The 21948-nt window shown below is 56.0% G+C and overlaps 1 protein-coding gene across 1 annotated transcript in view; it reads left to right on the top strand.

Annotated features, from left to right (window-relative positions):
- GLIS1 (GLIS family zinc finger 1) overlaps positions 1 to 14997 on the top strand; it is a 264245-nt gene extending 249248 nt beyond the window's left edge. The window contains exons 8-12 of the mRNA XM_055585833.1: positions 1932 to 2064; positions 7232 to 7388; positions 12732 to 12910; positions 13512 to 13679; positions 14547 to 14997. Of these exons, the coding sequence (XP_055441808.1) occupies positions 1932 to 2064; positions 7232 to 7388; positions 12732 to 12910; positions 13512 to 13679; positions 14547 to 14701 (792 nt within the window). The 3' untranslated portion in view covers positions 14702 to 14997. The remainder of the gene's footprint in view (positions 1 to 1931; positions 2065 to 7231; positions 7389 to 12731; positions 12911 to 13511; positions 13680 to 14546) is intronic.
- The last annotated feature ends 6951 nt before the right edge of the window (positions 14998 to 21948 follow it).

The following is a 21948-nucleotide window of genomic DNA, read 5'->3' on the forward strand; positions in this document are numbered from 1 at the left end:
GTGTCTGACTCTGAGCGACCCCATAGACGTCCTCACCATAATCTTAGGAAGTGGGAGATTCCTCCCCATTTTAGAGATGTGGAAACTGAGGCTCAAAGAGGTAACAAGTATGCCCAGGGTTGTGTGGTGTGGGAGGGACAGAGCCAGACCCATCTGCTTCCAGGGCACGAGCTCTCTCCACTGCTTTCAGGTTGAGGAGCCTGGGCAGGGACAGGGAACGGCCCGGGCTCCACGCCAGGGAGGCTTCTGTCCCAAAGCAGACTGATGCCCAAGGACCAGAATCCTGCCCTGGTTTTCCCAGGCCCCGTGCTTGGCTCGCACTGAGCCCCTGGGACCTGGGGCCGCAGATCTGCAAACTTCCCAACAATAAGCATCCATTAAAAGCCATCGGGGATGATGTATCTTTCTGGGTAAAGCGACCCTTGTATTATGACAGCTCCTTGGCAGCCCTGCTGCGTTTCAGAGAGAATTAGAAATGCTTTTCTTCCTTAATTCTCCTCTCCCGCTGCTCCTAATCCGATCGACATTGCGGTCTGCAAGAACATGCCTTGGCCCTCTTTTGCCAGAAACTTAATTTACATGGAAAACAGCTGCTGGGTCAGGGAGCCGAGAGCCCTTCTGGAGGCTAGGCATGCCTTCCCCGGGCCTGGGTGCTGGCCCGGCTGGCCTGGGGGTGGAAAAACCCTCGGGCTAACTCCCAGCTGCTGTGTGGCATGCAACGAAGCTCTTGCCTTCTCTGGGTTGGTTTTGTCCCAGTTAAAATGAGAATCTGGACGAGTCAATCTTCAGGACTCTGATGGTCAGCTTTGGGATTTCCCTGGGAGAAGGAACCCTTCCCATCCCAGTGCACACCCCCCTCATCACTTGAGGACCGCTGTGCCCGTCTGGTCCCAATTGGAGATGTGAAGATGTTCTGAGGAGTCAAGCTCAAGTCTATATTTAGGGATAGCTGAGGACGATTGGCCAAAGACTTGCCAGCCCCAGTGTGCTGTTAGCTGACACCCTCAACGCCAGGTGCCGGCTCAGCGGGCCCACCGTCACGTGACCGTGGGGGCTCGGCCAGTGGGGTGAGCCAGCCCTTGACCCAGCACCTTCAACCATTGTTCACACCTGTCCTCTCGTCTCCCCTCTCAGCAGCCTGGCCGGTACGGCAGGGGAAAGGAGAGTCAGAGAGGTTATTTGTCCAGTGTCACACAGGGAGTAAGAAGAAATGGAGCAGGATTTGGGTCCAGGTCTTCTGTCCCCAGCCCTGGACTGTTTCTGCTGCATTTTGTGCCAGGAAGGAAGAGAGATGGGAGTGGGGAGGAAGGAGGGAAAGACACTTACTGCACATTCGCTGTGTCCTACTCCCCCGGTGTCTGACAGCCCAGCCGTGGCCCAAGAACCAGCCCCACAGACCTCCAGCCTCCTGGAGGCCCAGCTGCTGCACTTTGATGCGCTCCTGACATCTGTGCCAAGGCCACGCCCCTGGCGGGGGCTCCCAGCTAGTGACAGAGCCTGGCAGGCCCTGCAGGGATGTGAAGCCAGACCCCTTCCTGGGAGACTTGGGACCCCACCTACTTCCAGCAGACTTAGGTGCCCTGAGGACTCCCTGGTCCCTGGGCTCCCAGTCTGGGAAGCTCCCACCAACTTCCTCTCTCCCTCTTCTTCCTTCTGTCTGGTGGCTTTGCCAGCACGCCCAGCTCTCCCTCACCTATTAAAATCACTGCATGCTCGATCTCGCCTGAGCATCTGCTTCTCAGCCCTGAACTAACGCCACTCTCACCGTGTCCACAATTAGCTCCATTTGACAGCTGAGGAAACCGAGGGTCAGTGAAGGAGGGGTCGTGCCCTGGAGCCACCGTCCTTCCTGCCCTGTTCCCTAGAGTGAGACTTGCTAGTGGGCAGGTGGTCTCGTGCTAACCCTCTCTCTCCCTCTGCTCACTCCCCAGCTGCACACGGGCCCTGACGCTGAGGCTGACATCCTGACCGAGTGTCTGGCCCTGCAGCAGCTCCACACGTCCACACAGCTGGCTGCCAGCGACGGGAAGGGTGGCCACGCCCTAGGCCAGGAACTGCTCCCAGGTAGGCAAGCGGGGAGGCAGGGCCGGGGGGGCCCTTTCTGCACCCAGCCCTGCAGGCAGACAGCCGTGCTCCATGGGCAACAGGGGCCATGTGGGCACGACCTGCTGGAGGTGCCCACTCCTTGGAACTTCATTGCCCAGGCAGCTTATCTCCCCAGGTGTACGTTCCTTCATACCCACTCCTCTGTGACTCACCATTGCCTGTGGGATGAAGCCCAGGCTCCGCCCAGGCCTCCTGGGGCCTAGGCATTCCTGATGGCCTCCTGCCCCAACCTTGGCACATTGGATGCGGTTCCCTGAACACACTGGGCTCCCTCTCGCCTGGGAACCATGGTACACACCTTGCCAGCCTCCACTCCCTGCACCTTCACTATGACGGGTCCTGCACTTTCTTCAGGACCCACCTCAGGATTCATGCCTGGGCCTCAACTTAAAGTCCCATGTACTCCCCACCACGATTCCTTGCTTCAGAAGAGAAAACCGAAGCTCTGAGAGGATGGGCAGCTTGGCTGTAATTGCTTCCAGCTCATCATAAGATAGGGCCCCCCCCCAGACCCCTGGGACCCTGCCACCCATCTATCTAGATGCTCAGAGCCTCCAGTGCAGCTGAGGCAGCGTGTCTGCCCCTCCCAGCAGCCGTGGGCCACGGGGCAGGTCTCAGGCCCCGGCAGGAATTCCTGGCTTCTTGGGAACCCAGCCCAGCAAAGGGCAGTGTAGCCTGTGGATTCCAGCTGACAATTCTTGTGCTCTGCCCCTTTCCCCACCCCCCGAAGAAACCACAGTATCAGAGCAGAAAGCTTTTCCCGTCCTCTGGGATTTCTTGAATTACCCCAACTATTTTAAACATTTTTTATTTTCTAGTTTTTTAAAATTCTTCCCCCTCAGCCTTAAAGTTGTAGCATATTTAAAACTCCATCAAAGCACTTACCAAATAGCCTTGGGAAAAGAAGGTATTTTCCCCTTCTCTAGGTAGCCCTTCGTAGGGTCTGTGCTCAGACAGATCCACAGGATAAGGACACCCCAGGAGGATGGGTCCATGGAGGAGGGACCATACCCACCTGCCTCCAACTAGGGGTCCCTTCTGCCATGGCTACAGCTCATAGGGTCAGAGTTGCTAAAATAGAGGGACCCTAGTAGGGAAGAGGCCCTAGAGTTGACCCAATCTAGGGATGAAGGTTTGTGTCTCAAACGCCAGCTGCCTGGGGCTGGAGCTCTGTGTTGAGAAGGCTTCTGAGGCTTAGCAGGAAAGAGGGCTGGGACTGGTTAACAATGGCTGCCCTGGGACAGAGGGGCAGAGGTCCTACAGCTGCATCGTTTCCACCATGGGAAGACTCAGGTCTGGGCAGGAAAAAGACTGGCCTAAGGTCATCCAGGAAGGTCAGCAACAGATCCCATTTGGAAGCCTGTTCTCCCAGGTACTAGCCCAGGGCTTGTCCCGGGGAGAGCAGTCAGGACCAGTAACATCTCTTGAGCACCTTCTGGGGCTGGTCACTTTACAACATCATTTCATCCAGTCCCCAGTGAGCCCATGCTGCAGATGAGAAACAGAGTCACTGAGGCGGCATCGTGGATGGGAGGGGCACTGGGGTAACACCAGGCCTGCCCAGGCCTGCTGTAGCAGTGGGTCAGCAGCGTCTCCGCTGCTTGAGCCTGAGCTCCCCACCCCTCCCCAGCAGTCTGCTGTGACAGCACATGTGATTGTGGACATGATCACTTATATAAAACCAATGTGATGGAGAGTTTTATCATTATCGTTGCTCACGGTGAAGGAGAAGAGTAGCTGTTTACTCATCCATCTCGTGATAATGCAAAAGCCATCGTTTATTGAATATATGCCAGGAGCTGTTCTAGGGACTGTGCATGTATGTGTTAACTAACATAATCCTCATGTCAGCTTCATAAAGTACATACTAGCATGCACTTTCTCTTCCAGACAAGGAAACTGAAGCCTTGCGAGCTTAAGTAACTTTTTGCTGAGGTTCCACAACTAGTAAATGGCAGAGGCCAATTTGAATCCAGACCATTTGGCTGCAGGCCATGCCCTTAACAAGCTGTCTGCTGCCTTTGCCATGGTGCGTGTGGGTGTGTGCATGTGTGTGTGTGCACGCGTGTGCGTGTGTGTGTGTGTGTGTGCCCGCGCGTGTGCGTGTGCGTGCGTGTGTGTGCGTGCATGTGTGTGTGTGTGCGTGTGCGTGTGTGTGCTCAGTTGTGTCTGACTCCTTGCGACCCCACTCACTGTAACCCGCCAGGACCCTCTGCCCCACCCTGCCATACTGAGCACCTATTGTGCTCCAGATTCTGTGCGGGCCCCTGTCCTTGAGTTACTTCCAGCACAGCGGGGAGAAAAGGGCCAGCCAGGCAAGCTCAGGAGCCCTGGGTCCCCCTGGGGCCGTCAGGTTCTCCTGCAGACCCCGCAGCGGATGCCTCAGGCACAGTTGGGAACAGATGTTAGGGCCAGAGGTTAAGCGCTCACGGCTGATGATTGATGACGCTGATTTACAGCCTGAAGTGGTGCGTTCTGGGGAGAAACCGGACGGGCCGGCCTGCTCCTTATGATAACGGTGGTTCCCTCCTTCCTGCCCACTGTATGTCCGCACGTTCAACGTGCCTGGTTCACACACTAAGTCGCCCACCATATATTTACCCTCAGGGGGCTGGACAGGGAGGCATCTGGACCGGGGCCGGGCAAAGGCAGGGGAAAGTGTGGACAGAAGAGTCCAGAACAGAGGGGTGAGGTTGGGGAGGGCCTGGTGAGAGCGGCCTTCAGTCTTCCCTGTCTGACTATATGAAGCTCCCCCTAGCTTGCCCCTCATCAGGAAGGACCAGCTCTCCTCACAGGAAACCCTCAGGAATTTCCCCGGCAGGCCTCCTTCAAGCCGCCCCAGGTAACGAGATGGGCAGTGAGGACGTGAGAAGCATGAGGTCAGCACGGCTGAGGGAAAGGGAGCAGGATTTATCAGGATTCTAGGCCTTCCCAACTGTCAGGCCCCCAGATTGGTTCAAGATGGCAGGCGAGGAGGTGCTACAGAGAGTGGAGAGTGGAGCGAGGCAGGAGCAGCGCTGAGTCAGGCCCCGTCTGCAGAAGCCCCTCCTCCCGCGCCTTCCTGCCCAACCTGGGAGGGGTGTGCGGCTGAGGGAGGAGGCAGATGGATGGGTGGGTGGTGGTGTCCGTGGGAGCCGAGATCCCCGAGACGGGCCGGGAGGGACTGGGGCTGAGAGGCAGAGGGCCCCCAAGAGCCCATTCAGAGCCTGGGTCTCACAGCCTGGCAGCGAAGCCTGCGCCAGAGGCCCCTCGCCTGACGGGCCAGCGCCTGAGCCGGACCCTAACTTTAAATGAACTTTCTCTTGGTGTCATTTGGGAGGACTGATTAGCTGCCCATTGCATGACTTTTGGCAAATTACTGAAGTTCTTAAGACGTCATCTTAAAATGAGATCATGTTATCTCCCCAGTTGACAGTTGTTGAGATGCTTGAACTTGATGGTGTGGGGAAAGACCTTGACGTATAGTATATTCTTAATGAATTGTTGTCAATAATAACGCATTTATTGTAAGAGTAGAGTTTCACCGAATATAACCCTTCCATTGAATGTCTATAGCTCTAACTCTAGGCCAGGGCTGCAGACTGCTTGGTCTACACACTGCGATGCCGTAGTCCCACCACTTCCTGTCATTATCCCCTGCCAGGCCACTTATTCTGCTTCCCTGCTGTGCCACCTAAGGCACTGAGCTTGCAATCCCTGCCCTTGTCCTGCTCAATTCCTGGTAGTAGTCCCCTGACTCGCAGGCCTGGGGTGGGCTAGCCTTGGAACCCCAACCACCTGAGAAAGGAAAAGCTCCTCCTTGACCCCCACCCCTGAAAAGAGTGTGGTCTGTTTTCCAGTGGTCCTCATGAGGTGCTGAGAGCACTGAGTGTGGATCCAGGATGACCAGAGTGACACTCAGAATTTAACGGCTGAATACCTCATGCAGCCTCAGTGCAGCTCAGGGCCCGGTCCCCAGGTCCACAGAGTCCTCCCAGGGCATCAACTTGAATTGATTTCTGGGAAAATGATGTCAATTTCTATGAAAATCAGTAAACGTGGCAGATTAAAGAGGGGTGCAAAATTGGCCCCATTTGTTTCAGATAAAATAGGGAACATCAAAAAATTGCGACCCTTGCTGTGACCTCCTCAGGCTCCAGTCCCAGACGAGGGGCTTGTCCTCCTCTCTAATTCAGGCTCCTTGTGAAGGTCTTTGGGAAGCGCTGGCCTTGGTCACTACTCTCAGGCCCTCAGTGGGGTCCCTGGAGCAACATGTGACTGACATGTGTCAGTCATGATACACGTTGACCCCCCTGTCCTGGGCAACGTGTGTCCCCCATTTGATTCATTATCCGACCTGTCTTCTTAACAAGGGAAAGACCTTTGGGAGTAAAAGGTGGTCCCACTTGCAGGCATCTTCCAAAGGTTTAGAGTCTGAGACTCGAGCACGGCTGACACCTGTGCTCAGTCGACACCCTTGTACAGCGTACATCCTACACAACCGTCTGTGGCATCCCTTTTCTCAGGTCTCCCAGGCCAACCTGCCATCCGGCTAGCACAGCCATCCTGTCTCTGGAACCCCTCACGGCAGACATCCAAGCTCTCCTCACACACCTCTGGGGACGGCCAGTTCATTTTCTCCAAGGGCAACCTGTGACCCTACCGCAAATCTGCCTGTTAGAAGGAACAGCCAGGCCCAGAGTACCAGTCTGCTTCTCTCAAGCTTCCCTTCATCCCAGGGTCTCTGTCTACTGGGGCTACATGGAGCAAGCCCCTTCTTTCCCAGAACAGCTCCAGAGATTTGAGGCAGGTTGCTCCATTCAAATCTGCCTCTGCCCCAGTAAATACACACACACACACACACTCACATGGTTCAACCACCCCACACCTGTGACAGCCCCATGTCAGTCCACCTCTGCTCTCAGCATGGACCTCAGTCCTGCACATAACCCTTCAGCTGCAGCATGAACAGAACACAGTGGGGCCATTATCTCCCCCTGTCTGTCCTCCTAACCATCTAGGAATACAAAGCTGGTTTCCCTTCTTGTCTTTCTCTCTCCATAAGCAGGCATACAGTTCCTGGGGTGACCACAGCCATCTCTAGGGAGCGGCCGAAGTCCAGTGATAATTGTTTGCTTCCCTGCAGGCATGTATCCTGGCTCCATCACCCCCCATAATGGGCTGGCAGCAAGCATCCTGCCCTCTATGCATGATGTCCCTTCCAGGCACCACCCACTGGACGCCACCACCAGTTCCCACCACCATCTGTCCCCTCTGCCCACGGCTGAGAGCACCCAGGATGGGTATGTATAGCAAGCCAGTCCTCCTCTGGGACAGCAGATGGGCACCTGCATGGGCAGCAGGCGTCCCACACACTGAATGGTTGTTACTGATAATGAAAGTAGCCAGCATTTATGCAGCACCTACTGTGTACTGTGCTCTATACCAAATACTCACTGGGCACGATTTCCTCCTTGCCTCATAGGCATCCTAGCTGGTGGATGATATTATCACGGGCCTTTCTGGCACCTCACCTCATGCCCCCTCGCCTCCCCAATGGGGGTGGCCCTGGGAAGGTGCTGCATCCCTCCTACCCCGACCCTGACCCAGACCCTTTGGGCTGGGCTGCTGCACCCAAGCCTTCTTGGGAGCCTCACCCTGACTTCTCTTTGGCTTGTACTGTGTGTTTGGTGAGCAGATTATTTGCCCCTACCGCCCACTCCATAGATGCCCACCTAGGCCTTGTCCCCACTTCTGGCCCTGCAGCCGTGACCATTGGCCAGGGCTGTCCAGAAAGCTTTACTGCAGGACCCCTGCAGGAAGGGGGCCTTTTCCTCCATACAATGTGGTTCCCGTTGTGATCACTTAATCGTCTAGAAATGAAGAATGTATTAATTGCTGGCTTCAGCAATACATGAACTGTGAACTTCCAGATATTCAAGCTGGTTTTAGAAAAGGCAGAGGAACCAGAGATCAAATTGCCAACATCTGCTGGATAATTGAAAAAGCAAGAGAGTTCCAGAAAAACATCTATTTCTGCTTTATTGACTATGCCAAAGCCTTTGACTGTGTGGATCACAATAAACTGTGGAAAATTCTGAAAGAGATAGGAATACCAGACCACCTGACCTGCCTCTTGAGAAATCTGTATGCAGGTCAGGAAGCAACAGTTAGAACTGGACATGGAACAACAGACTGGTTCCAAATAGGAAAAGGAGTACGTCAAGGCTGTATATTGTCACCCTGCTTATTTAACTTCTATGCAGAGTACATCATGAGAAATGCTGGACTGGAAGAAGCACAAGCTGGAATCAAGATTGCCAGGAGAAATATCAATAACCTCAGATATGCAGATGACACCACCCTTATGGCATAAAGTGAAGAGGAATTAAAAAGCCTCTTGATGAAAGTGAAAGAGGAGAGTGAAAAAGTTGACTTAAAACTCAACATTCAGAAAATGAAGATCATGGCATCTCGTCCCATCACTTCATGGGAAACAGATGGGGAAACAGTGGAAGCAGTGTCAGACTTTATTTTGGGGGGCTCCAAAATCATTGCAGATGGTGATTGCAGCCATGAAATTAAAAGACGCTTACTCCTTGGAAGGAAAGTTATGCCCAACCTAGACAGCATATTAAAAAAAGCAGAGATATTACCTTGCCAACAAAAGGTCCATCTAGTCAGAGCTATGGTTTTTCCAGTGATCATGTATGGATGTGAGAGTTGGACTGTGAAGAAAGCTGAGCGCTGAAGAATTGATGCTTTTGAACTGTGGTGTTGGAGAAGACTCTTGAGAGTCCCTTGGACTGCAAGGAGATCCAACCAGTCCATCCTAAAGGAGATCAGTCCTGGGTGTTCATTGGAAAGACTGATGCTGAAGCTGAAACTCCAGTACTTTGGCCACCTCATGCGAAGAGTTGACTCATTGGAAAAGACTCTGATGGTGGGAGGGATTGGGGACAGGAGGAGAAGGGGACAACAGAGGATGAGATGGCTGGATGGCATCACTGACTCAATGGACGTTGAGTCTGAGTGAACTCCAGGAGTTGGTAATGGACAGGGAGGCCTGGTGTGCTGCGGTTCACGGGATCGCAAAGAGTCGGACACGACTGAGCAACTGAACTGAACTGACTGAATACTTGGGAAATCTTTTTCTTGCAAATGAGTAGAGGGAAGCCTCACAGCCCTTCCCCCTACCCTTCCTGCTACTTTTGCTCATCACCAGCAGGACTTGAGCAAACTTGTCCCCCGAAGCCTGATCCCATCACCTTCCTCCTCCCCTGTCCTTCCTTCTCAAGGTCAAAGCCTTGGCTTTGGCCTTGGCCTGCTTGTGCCTGGGGCCACTGGCCTGAGTTCATCACCCAGTTTGTTGTCCAGGGCTCCTCCTGCTACTCACTCACCTGTTCTCTCAGTGTCCAGTTGCTGATGCCCTGGTATGGGGCCACTGATTCCCGCAGCCCTGGTGAAGCTCCCTGTGATAGACCTACAGGGATTTCCCACACTGGGCAAGTAACTCTCTGGGAAGAAAGAAGAGGCTGTGGAAAGCCAGAGAAGAGCCCAGCGCAGTGGGGGAATATGTCAGGGGGCTTCCTGGAGGTGATGCTAAGCGGGGCCTCCAAGGTTAAGTAGGAGTGGAGAGGTTGGGAGGAAGGGCAGGTGTGGTGAGAGCTCAGTGTGTTCTGGAAGCTGCACCTTCATGTGGGGTGACCTCAGGAGAGAGGTCACCAGGGCCAGACCACAGGGCCTGTGACAGGACTTGTCTACAAGGTGTTGAGCAGTGAGCAAGTCAGGTTTGGGAATGAGAAGATACAGCTTGCGGTGTGGGGCTGGACTGCAGTGTCCACAGCGAGTGGATGGCAGCCCAAGCCAGCACCTGTGGGAGGGAGGAGGGACCCCCAGCAGGCGAGAGTCCCATGGAGTGAGCAGGACTTGAGGACAGTCTGGCTGCATGGGGAGAGGAGAGCTTGTCAGAGCTGAACCTGTGGGCATGCAGGGAGTGCCCTAGGTGTTCATGGAGCAGGGAAGTCTGGCTGTGATGCCAAAGAGCCACAAAGAGTCAGCCTGATGGAGTACCAAGGGGAACCCAGAAAATCAAGTCTTCCTGCAGCCTTAGTTTGCTCTTCTGTAAAATGGGCGTTAGAATACCCTTCTCTGTGGAAATGGTGAGGGTCAGGTGCACATGCCTGATATTGTGTGTGTCAGCTGGTACAGGCTCCATGGACACCAACCTCCTGTCCCTCCCCCACCCACCCACCCACCGGCTCAGGCCACCTGCTCACCCACAGCCAGTCCCCAGACATCTCCAACCAAAGACAAATAAACCACAGAGGCCTTTCCCCACTCGGGCCTGCGCACTCTGCTCCGCCTCATTCATCACCTGCCTGCTGCCTGCGTAAGTGCCCATCAGGAATTCCTGCAGTGAGAGGCAGAGTGATGACAAGACTGAGACGGGACCCCCAGCCCGCCCGGCCACCCGTGCCTGCGGGAGCGACAGGCAAGCCATCCCACCAGCCAGGCGCCCAGGCTCCCCTGGGGCTGCCTGAGAGAAGGGCCCTCATGCCTGACACCAGGACCGGGCCCAGCTTGAATGGGTTTCTTTTTTCAGCCCCTGAGAAGAGGCGAGGAAGGGGGGAAAGCCTTCAGCCTCCCTTTCCTGCCAAAGTCAACAAGGAAGGCCACTTGTGGCTCCCTGGCGGTTTGCTGGGACGTTAAATAGCTTGACAGAATTATCTGATTCACTCAAAAATATGCTAAGAGGGCCTGACTTCATGACCAAATTTATTTACCCTGGCTCAGAGAAGACGCCCAATAGGGTGGGTTTTTTTTTTTTTTTTCCCTCCCCGGCCATGTACGAGGTATGAAGCCCTCGTCTGCCAGGCCAGTGAGGTTTTTATTAATTTTTATAAGTTCCAATTGAAGCAAAAATATTTGATTTAGGGATCATTTGCATGACTCAGAAGAGGCGCTCCAGACGATCCTTTTTCCTTTAGAGTTCAGGTAGAGGGGTAGAACCTCAGCCTCCCCGTCCACTTCGGAGAGAGTCGTGTTCTGTTTAATTTCACTGGCTGTGAAGGTGGCAAATGTGAATTTATGGCAGGTTTGAGACAGGAAAAACAAACTTTGAAAATGCATGTTTTTTCCCCTTCAGATCTGGTTCTCCTTAAGTCTGCAGTGTTGTTAATCTCTGGATTTTGTAGTTGAGTGATTCAGAAACCCATTTGTTAGTATTTATCAGCTGTTTGCTGTGTGCCAGGCCTGGTGCTGAACAGGGAGTGACTGAGAAGGCCAGGCCTGGCCCTCCCCGCGGGGTTTATCCTAACAGAGGGGATGGACAGGAAGTAGGGGAAAAGCTGGAGTGTGGGTGCCACGATGGGGTTGGCATAAGACGGGAGGGTACCACGCAGCAGGCTGGAGGGAGGAGGAGCCACCCTCCTGGCCACGCCTGGGCTCAGCCTCAGCCCGGAGGACTGGTTTTGAGCACACATGGCTTGTACACCGCCCTCCACAGTTTATAGAGCACAGTTGTAGACCCACTTGATGACCCCGTGAGAACAGGCTTAGAAATATTAATGATGGTGATAATGGCGGTTAACTCAGGGAGCCTTGAAGAGGATCATTTCATTAACTTCAGGAGGCTGGCCCGTACCTGCAGCGTCTCAGATCCTGGCCTGGGGACCAGGGTCCCGATGCGGAAGCCCTCCTCTGCTGCCCTCAGTGCACTCACAGGGCTGTGCGCCCCAGACACTGGGACGAGACAGTGCGGTGTAATCACAGGGGCAGTGACAGCGGGAGGCCCATTTAGAGCCACAGATGGGGGCCCTGCAGAGCCACAGATGTGAAGACCACCAGCCTCTCCCCAGATCTCCTTTCTCTGTTTTGAGAAAGACAGTGATCTGTCATGCTTCCTCGAGTCTTAGACGGTGGGCAGGAACAGCATGGCTAGCCTGGAGAGGTTACATGGAGCTGTGACAGTGAGTATATGGGGTATTCTAACATGAACAGTCCAACATAGCCATTAATGCAAAGAAGAAAATAAAGACTCTGAACCTCCACACTCTCCGTCTTTCTGCAGTCATTGCACATAAGTAGTTCAGAGGCTGTGAGCCTTCAGCCCAGTCCCCCTGACCCCCGGGTCATTGTGGTTCGTGTGAGCAGACCTCAAGGGCTCAGGAAGGCGGCGCAAGGGAGGGACCTGGTGTCCAGTGATGTGCAGCCTGGTTAGACATCCTGGCGGGGCACAGCTGGGTTCAGGGCTAACTACTGTTAGCCACTGTGGTCTTATTTCAGAACGTGAGCATCCTTCGGGCTCTGTACAAAAGGAGGTGGTGAGTCCCCCATCACAGGATGTATGCAAGTGGAGGAGAGATGGCGAGAGATGTAGACAGAAAATCCGTAAACGTACACCATACAAGAGACTAAAGGCCTACTTGGACAACAGGCCTAACTGCTGGTTTTCCTTCCCTTCATCTTGATGATAATGCTGATGATTCATGGAGTGGCTAAGAATGTTTCTGACATCATACTGATGCGGTGTCTACGTTGCTTTATTTAATCTTGCCCTCACCAGAACCCATGAGGACAGTGCTGTGTGTCTGGGACTAACTTGGACAACCTCTATGAACCTTGGCTGTCTCTCTTCTCTCCAGGTTGGGACCTGGCCTCCTCTCGCCCATGGTCAGTCCACTGAAGGGGCTTGGGCCACCCCCACTGCCACCATCCTCCCAGAGCCATTCTCCGGGGGGCCAGCCCTTTCCCACGCTCCCCAGCAAGCCGCCCTACCCGCCCTTTCAGAGCCCTCCACCCCAGCCTCTGCCCAGCCCTCAAGGTAAGCTCTGGTCGGGATGGAGGGGGCCCTTTGCAGATAACCCAGTGACTCCTGCTCAGGCTGCATGAGAGGAAGGAGACACTGGCCCACAGGGTGGCAGTCAGGTACCTGGAATGATGGCTGGCACCGAGGGTCATGGTTGGCACTGAGGGCCACACTGGGAGAAGGTGAGAGACAGGTGACCCGGTTTGCCTCACTGGGGGGGTCTCTTCCAGGAGCAAATTTGTCATGAGCAGTGAAGAAGAGTTTGTCCCATCCACCGGGCATCAAAGGGAGCATCATGGGTAGCAGTGGCTGGGGGTGGGGATGGCTGGCTCTTTGGAGGAACTGTGAGTGATGGGGTATCTTAGAAAGGCACGGAGGACCCAGAGTCCCTGCCCTCCAAGCACTGTTGGCAGGTGCAGCCACGTGACAGTGCTTTGCGCAGCTGCTCCAGGGTAGGACCCCCGGCACCTCCTCTGGCCTGGGGCTCTCTCCTCCCATTCACACCCACCAGGCCCCAGGCCAGTGCGGGAGGTTGAGCTGCACAGCGGGGACGGCCCCCTCCTCCCTCTCTGGGTGTTTTCCCTCTGAATGCAGCCCCTGCTGCCTCCCCCTGCAGGCTACCAGGGCAGCTTCCACTCCATCCAGAATTGCTTCCCCTATGGTGAGTGCTACCGGTCGGCCGAGCAGGCAGCCAGTGGGGACGGACTGGCGGGGGAGGCCCATGGTTTCAACCCCCTGCGGCCCAATGGCTATCATGGCCTTAGTGCACCTTTACCTGCCCCAGGTAAGCCTCTCCTGCCTGCCTCCTTCCCACTCCTGTGCTGTGTGCTTTGCGCATGTTGGGATGGAGAACCCAGGGAGAGGGGCGGGCTGCACTCAGCCCAGGTGGAATCGGGCCCAGAGCACAGGGCCTGGTCGGAGGAAGAGCATCAGAAGCAGGGTACGGAAATTCCCAGATCAGCCTCAGGGCTCAGATCCAGCTGGAAGCTACAAGGACTGGGCAGGATGGGGGGCACCAGCCAAAGGGGAGACTGGTACCCAGTCCCAAGGCCCTTTGGGCAGCTGTGGGCGTGCAGCAGGGGGTGGAGGGATGGGCACCAAGGCACAGCTGAGCACACACAAACCTGTGGGTCATCTGCATGTGAGCCTGTGTGTCCCTGCTCACACACATGCTCCCAGGTCTGCACATGTCTTCCTTTTGCACGTGTTCGTGGGGCGAGTCTGTGTGGGCACGTGTATGCATGTGCGTGTAGGGTCAGCACGGGGGCTTCCTGGCAGCGTGAGCCCCCTGTGTGTGTAGGGAACTCCCTGACACACGTGCTCCACATCGCGTTTGTGCTGACATTCACACCCTCTCTGTGCACACACGTCCTCCTCCTGTGACCCCTCCTTTGTGTGTGTGCACACATGTGAGTGCATGGTTGTGTATTAGCAAGTTTGGGCCATTTCGTAAGAAGGTGCTTGTGTGCAGGTGTGTGGCTGTGTGTTCAAGTACACATGTCACACACGTACACCAGAGGCAGGTGTGAGCCTCACCAAGGGTGTACTGGGGGTGGGTGGGAGCCGGGGAACACGGACGGGTGTGTTCTGTTTGCTCACATGTGGATCGGTGCGAATTCTCCAGCCTGGACCCTGTCGCCCACATCCACAGGCTACGAGGCCCTGGCCGGGGCCCCGTGTCCCACCACGCTGCCAGCACAGCCATCTGAGGACGTCGTGTCCGGCCCCGAGGACTGCGGCTTCTTTCCCAATGGGGCTTTTGAGCACTGCCTGAGTCACATCCCCTCCATCTACACAGACACCTGAATGCCGCCCATACCTGCCCGCCCTCCACCGCCGATGCTACCCTGCCCACCTGCTGGCTGTTCCCACCTTCGGGGCAGCCAGCCGGAGCAGCCAGGCCACTGCTCCCCAGAACGCAGCCGGGTCTGGCCACGTGTGAGCCTCTAAGCCCCAGCCAGGTGCTCAGAGGTGCCCGTCAGGATCCGTGACCTGTGACATCCCTTGACTGTGTCTTTCCTCTTGTCTCCCCAATGGTTTTGAAATCACAGACCTCGTGTATATAAATTGTACAGAACTTGTTTTCCATTCCCCTGCCAGTTTTATATTTTTGGTTTTACAAGAAAAACATTAAAAAGTGGAAATGAGACTTGGGGGGCTGCTATGTGATTCAGCCTAGAGGCTGAGACCAGGAGAGCGGTGGAGGAGGGTGTAACGGGGCAGGGTGCGGAGCCCAGCTTGGTCCCTGGCTTCCATCGGTGGGAACCCTGTCACATGGTCCCGCCACGTGCTGTGGGCTTTGCAGACACCAGCACTGGTCCCAGGACGTCAATGAAAGGCAAAAGCTCTTGCCCGCTGGCAGACAAGCAGACCAAGGCTGGGACTGAAATTGGAATTCCAGTATGACCCAGACCTTTGCTCTCTGCACTGACTCCTCGGTTGGTGGAAAAACACACTTCACTTCTGAAGCTGGCTTTAGGTAAACAGGCAAGGCCTTCCAGGGACAGAGCCTGGACAGCCTCGGCAGGCAAAGGGCAGAGAGGCAGGGCCCCTGAAGACGGAAGTGCGGAGAACCTCTTTTGTACGCAGAGCCCCGGGAGGATGGGGAGAGGAGGCCAGCTCTAAGCGCACCAAGGTTCCCTTCCTACAAGGCTGCCGCCCTCCGCTGCCTGCCTCACTCCCTCCCCACAGTCCGGGCCTGTGCTGGTGTCTGAACAGTGTCCTGTGTCTCACCACATCACCCTGAAGGTCACCTGGTTTAAAAAAAAAATCCTCAAGGAAAATTTTTGCCTTTTCACTGCTGAAGTGAAGTGAAGCAAAGGAGGTCATGCTTACTGAGCACCCACTGTGTGCAAGGCTCTCCTCCACCCCACACCACCCATGCTCTGGGAAACAGCCCCATGGAAGGTCTTTCTATCCCAGTTTAGGTGAAAGGAGCAGCTGGGATCTAAACCCAGGTCAAAAGGATGCCATGCTTTCGTACTGCATGGTTAGTTTAGGCAAAGCAGGATGCAAAGATCCAGTCAACCTCTTCTTTATTAAGAAGAGCAGTAACTAGGATTCAGAGGGGCCACCCAACCAAGTGGGGCAGAACCCGTGATGCGTGGCTGATCCCGCCCCATAATCCATGGAGGCTTGTGACGGCTGTCTGCGCCGGCCTGCGTGTGCTTCCTGGGTCAGCTCATTCACACCAGATGGACGCTCTGGCTGCCCTTGTCCAGGGCTGACCCATCTCTGGGGCTCCCTTGCCACTGGCTCCTGGCTGTCCGCACCCCAAGAGGAGCCTAGCATGGCAGGGAGGGGGAGGGTGTGCCCCTGAGACCCATGTCTTCCTGTGAAGGTCAAGGGCCTTCTCACACGGCCCACGTTCTCCCCTTCAGTCAAGGGCTGGCGCTGGAATCACTCCCACTCTTAGGAAAGTCAGGACACTGCACTGTCCTGACTTGTTTGCCTGACAGCCGACTCACAGCCTTGTGTGCCATCCCTGCGTGGAACCCTCCTCAGGTGCCCCAGACTGCAAGGGCCACATGTTTACTGCCATAGCCAGACTGACAGTTCCTCCCATTTTACAGATGCAGAGACTGAGGGATGGTGAAGGGAAGTCCCTTGTCCTCACAGTACAGCCAGCAGATGTTGAGCTGGGATCCAAACCCAGGCCTCAGGCCACAGAGCACATGCTCTCACCCCTCTGACCCCTCGAAGACTCAGGGTGACCTGGCCCCCTCCTCCTCTCCTGGCCCCAGCCTCCCAGAGGGCAGGCCAGTCCAAGCCCCTCACACGGAGCTATGGGCCCGATGTCATTCATCACATTGGCATGTGTGATGGGGACCCAGGGCTCCTGACTCCCACCCAGGCTCCCCTCGCCCCCTCGTCCCATCCCCCACTGGGTTTGTGGAACTAATTAGGTCGTGGCAAAAGGGATGCTCAGGAATCAATACTGCTTGTCATTGTGAGCACTTAATCCACTCCAGATAAGCAGAATTAAACTGTACAATGAGAACATATTTCTATTAATAATGAAAAGGGCCGAGCCGTGAGCGGGAGAACACACAGGGAGCCGGCAGTTGGATCCCATTTAATTTCAGAGAGATGGAGAGAGGGAGAAAAGGAGACAAAGGCAGGAGAAACAAAGGGCAGAGAGAGAGGACAGGACTGGAGACCAGGCGGGGGCCCAGAGCCAGTCGCCATGGGGCTCCGTAGGTCACAACTTTCGTGAGCGACCCTGAACAGGGATTGCTCCTCTCCCCTGCTGGGGTCTGCTCGGAGCCTCTGATCCTCCTCCTGGCATCATCAGGGGGACCCTCTGTCCTGATGCCCTGAGACCTCAGGTTCCCTCCAGTTCTAAGGGTGCACAGCAGCAGGTGGTACCCCAGGGCAGGGCCCGCTGGGAGACTGGACCTGAGCCCCTCCCTGGCCAGGGCTCTCTGCCTCCTTTATTTAGAAAACATCCGTGCCCCTCCTGAGCTCTGCCCCTGTGCCAGGGACTCGGCCTCAGAGGGGCACTAAGGGCATGGGGATTCCTGCCCCTGCGAGGAGGCACACCTGCTGCTCACCCCACACCCCCAGGAGGACCAGGGTCAGATGGAGGGCATGGTACTTCTCACCTGGGGAGCCTCTCTGGGCAGTGGAGCTGAGTTAGCCCAGGGGTTCCCTAAGAAGAACCCAGAGTGCAGACCCACAGGCCTGCAGAGACAATGACCGCACTGCCCTCCCCACACAGCCACGCAGACCACCCGGCAGCCCTAGCCTTTGTCCAGGCCACCTTGAGACCGGCCACCTCGGCGGCGCCTGGCCTCTGTCTCCATCAGGGGCCCTCTGGCCCCCATCTCCCTTTCCTGTGTCCTCCCCGCTCCCTCTCCCTGTCTTCCCATTTCTCCATAGCGTCCTTTCCCTCCCTCCCTCCTCCTCCAATTCTCTCCTTCCTCCCTTTCTCCACTCCTCCAAGTTCACTGCCTTTGCTTCTGTTTTTCCTTCATGCTCTTGTTCCCTCTCTCTTTAAGCTGTGAGGTCTGACCCCAGATAAGGAGGCTCTCTTCTCTCCTTATCCTCCTTCCTCACTCCTATCCGATTCTCTGTGGTCTAGGGGCCCAAGGGGACTTGCCCAAGGTGCAGAAGCCCAAGGTGCAGAAGAAGGCTGAGAAGCAGGCCTAGAGGAGGTCAGTAGGAAGAGGTTTTGGGGAGAGCGGCCAGTTGGGTTTTTCCCCGAGTACTATTTTATGCAGCATTTATATGTGTTTGGAGTGGGGTTGGTGGAGGGGTGTGGTGTCGACTCGGATCTCCCTGTCGGAAAGTGGACTCTCCCAGCCCTGTGCGCCAATGTTTGTTTTCCTCTGCGGTGGAAGCCAGGCCCCAGCTGGTTGCTTCAAGCTTCTCTCACACTGTGTGTCTCCTGCCACGCTGTCCACATGGATGCCCCACAGTGGAAGTGAGGGGCGGCCTTCTCTGCCGGCCACTTCAGAGTTTCCGGGTCCCTCTGCCTGTGACTCCCCCCACACTCACATTCAGGCCGCTGCCTGTTCCTGGCTCCTTCCATCCCAGGGCAGCCGGCAGGAGGCCCAGAGACATGCAAGATGGAGCCTGTTTGGTTGAGTCCTAGGCAGCCAGACCCAGGCGGGCAGGAAGGAGCGCCCGTAGTGGGGGTGGCGACCCGGCCCCCTGCTGCTCTGCCACTGCAGCCCCAGCTGCCCTATTTCCACCGCTGGGACAGGAGCCCATGGCACTGACCCCCTCCTCAACCTGAATTCCACCTGCCAGGAGGGGTGACTGGGTTTCAGTATCTCCCCTTGTGCCCAGGCTCCCCTCGATGGTGGATGCATACCTGGATCTGTCCTCCAGGGACTCCCCTGCCTCTCCATCCTCTGTTCCTGATGACTCTTGTGGTCCCCCGTGACCCAGACCCTCAGGGCTGAGAGGGCCCCCTGAGATCCCCCGCTCCACCCTAGCCCCACCTTCACAGATGGAGGAAGGACCAGACAGACTCCATTTCTGCAACCCTTTTCAGCCTCCATCCACACCCCCTAGTCCAGCCTAATGGGCATGGAGAATGGGGCTGCAGGCAAGGGAGTAGTGGGGGGATGTGCCAGGTTTGAACGGAGACGTTGCTTCCCGCCTGCGCCCGTGGAGGAACGGGCTGGGGAAGCTCCACTAGCACGTTCGCCTCCGAGGGCAGGTCCTGCCCTGTCCTCAGTGCTGACTGCCCAGCTCCTAGGGCAGCTCCGGGCACACAGAGGTGTTCAACCTATGTTTGTCACATACATCAGTGGAACAGAGATGGGAGCGAGGAAACACAGGCCTGGCCGTACACAGTAGGGCCACAGCAAGTACTTGTTAGGTCAACTGCCTGACCAACCCCTCATCTTCAAAATGAGAGAGGCCCAGTGGAGATGTGATGTGTCCAAAGTGACAGAGAAGGTCAGTGACTGGCAGGGGAGAACCCCAGCCTCCTGGGTCCAGTCTGAGCTCTGTCCACACACCCTGCCAGAAAATCTGCTGCAGCCCATGCTTTATGGCTCCTATGGAGCTTGTGAGACACCAGCCAGCACTCAGCAAGGTAAGTGCGACGGCCCCGTTTTCCAGAGGAAGGAAGTAAAGGAAGGAACGTCCTTTACAGGGGAAGGGACTGAGGCTCAGAGAGGTGGCTCGCCAGAGGCTGCCAAGAGAGTCAGGCCAGGCAGAGCGGGGATCCCGGTGCGGGTGCTGGGGGATGGCCTGAGGAGCTCTGGCACACGCCCCTCTGCGCCATCCAGAGGCGACCATTATGCTTTTACAAGTGTTGATTTATATACTTGCCTAGGTCGTCAGCCCTGCCAGGGATTTATAGGTTCCTAAGTGATCGTGTCTCTGGGGAAAATGCAAACGGAAAGTGAACCGGGCAGGAGGTGCCAACCCTCATCAGCCTTGGGACTGTGGAGCCAAAGCTCTTCTTTGATTTATTCCTGGGGCCCTGGGAGCAGTGGTGCATCAGGATCCTGCAGAAGGGCCACCTAAAGGCCAGTGAAGAAACGGCCTCAGTGCAGGGCTCCCTCCCGCCAAGGACACGAGTCCTGTCCATGCAGGAGCAGGGTCATGCCTGAGCTCCCACAGGGTCATGGCTTGGATTTGGGTCTAGTGGGTGACTTAGGGCCAAGGAAGAACTGGAGCGGCCAGGTTTCAATGTAAGTTTGGGAGGGGGGAGGTATAGAGAGGACGGAAATAGGCTTCATCTTGAATTGAAGGTTAAGCTAGAAAAGGGTCCACTCCACTCTTCTCTGGGGCTTATTTTACTTCTCTTCTTCTTTGGCTATGCTTGAAATCTTTCAGAAAAGCACTGGTGCAGCCCCGGTGTGGCCAAGCAGCCTGGACAGTAACAGGAGGCAAGTCCAGGCTGGGGCCCTGTTGGGGGTGGGGCTGGGGCCCAGGGTCATCTTGCCTGGACGACTGTCTTGTCACAGCAGGGACCACGTTGGTGGCCCTGTGTTCCCAGTGCCCAGCACAGGACCTGGCCCCCAGTTGGGATTTAATAAACACGTCTTAGGGGCTTCCCAGGTGGCTTAGTGGTGCAGAATCTGCCTGCTAATGCAGGAGCCACAGGAGACGCGGGTTTGATCCCTGGGTTAGGAAGATTCCCTGGAGGAGGGCATGGTAATCCACTCCAGTATTCTCGCCTGGAAAATCCCATGGATAGAGGAGCATGGCAGGCTATAGTCCATGGGGTCGTAAAGAGTTGGAGGCAACTGAGCGGCTGAGCACACACATGCACTTCTTTATTTGGGTTATTTGCCAATGACGTATAGCTCTGTGTGTGCAGAGCTCAGGCCAGGACAGGGAGAGGTCTGCTTACCTCATTTCTGACGGTGGCTGCAGGTGCTCGAGGTGTGCCTGGGAGCACAGGATGCTTGGGAGACCTTGGCCCCAACCCCAAAGCTCTCTAGGAGCCCTGGGGAGAGGGAGCTAGCTTGCTGGATACCCTCAAGCAGACTGGGATACCAGGAATGGAGCTGGGGGCTGACTTCAGATTGCTAAAAAGCCAAGCCCTTGAAAGCAGAAGGGACTACTTTGGGATGGACTGAGCTCCCCACCCCGTGGGTGTGCAGGCAAGAATGTGCAGGAAGCTTTGAAGCCATCCTGGACTTCAAAGAGTCAAGATCAAGGGCTGGACTGCACAAACTCAAAAGGCCCCTCTGGCCCTAACAGGGCGCTGTGGCAGCCACTGTCTCTTATCACATGGCAGCAGCAGGGCCGGCCACTCTGCGTCGCTGTCCCTGCGGCTGGACTAAGGGCAGGGTGTGTCCAGGTGATTAATTGCACATTTGCAGGGAAAGCAGGCGGCCAAGGCTTGGGTTACTGACTAAATATTTTCTCAGAGGTTCAGGGCTGATAGGCCTCAGGTCCAGGACAGCAGGAAGGGGCTACCAGGATGGGGCCTCTACTCTCCACTGCCTCATGTTCCCCTGCCAGGTAGCCGGGCATCAGGGAACTACACCTGGTCTGGAGGCTGCTGGGAAGGAGCAATGATGACCCAGGGTCCGCAGGCTGAGCACACAAGCTGCTGTCGTCCTTTGGAGGCTTGAGGGCGGCCAGGCCGCAGATAGGGCAGCATCACACCAATGCCCCCACTTCCCAGATGGGGAAACTGAGGCTCTGAGGGGTCAGACTGGCCCCTCAGAGGTGAGGGATAGGCGTGATTGACAAGAGGAGAAATTAAGTCCCAGAGAAAGAAAGGTTGTGCTTGAAACAGCTCAGCAAGTCCCTGGCAGGAAGGCCAGAGCCCGACCCACCTATGCACCCAACAGCTCCCTCAGGAATGAGCCGTTCAGGGGCAGCCAAGCCTTGGAGCAGCAGCAACAGGAGCTCAGAGAACTGTGGGTCACCGTGCTGCTCAGAGACTCAGCTTACCTGCCTGCATGACGCTTAGTGCTGGGTAGTCTCCTCCACTAACCTAACGGTGGGATCATCCCAGATCCTCCAATGGCTTCAGGGCCCAAGGGGGCTGGGGCCGCTGGTCCTGAGGTTATGCTGATGGTTGTCACTTAGCAGGAGCCGCGCACTGCCATTGCTTTACCTGTGTTGTCTGT

The sequence above is a fragment of the Bubalus kerabau genome, chromosome 6 (genome assembly GCF_029407905.1).
Source record: "Bubalus kerabau isolate K-KA32 ecotype Philippines breed swamp buffalo chromosome 6, PCC_UOA_SB_1v2, whole genome shotgun sequence".
NCBI classification, from domain to species: Eukaryota; Metazoa; Chordata; class Mammalia; order Artiodactyla; family Bovidae; genus Bubalus; species Bubalus kerabau.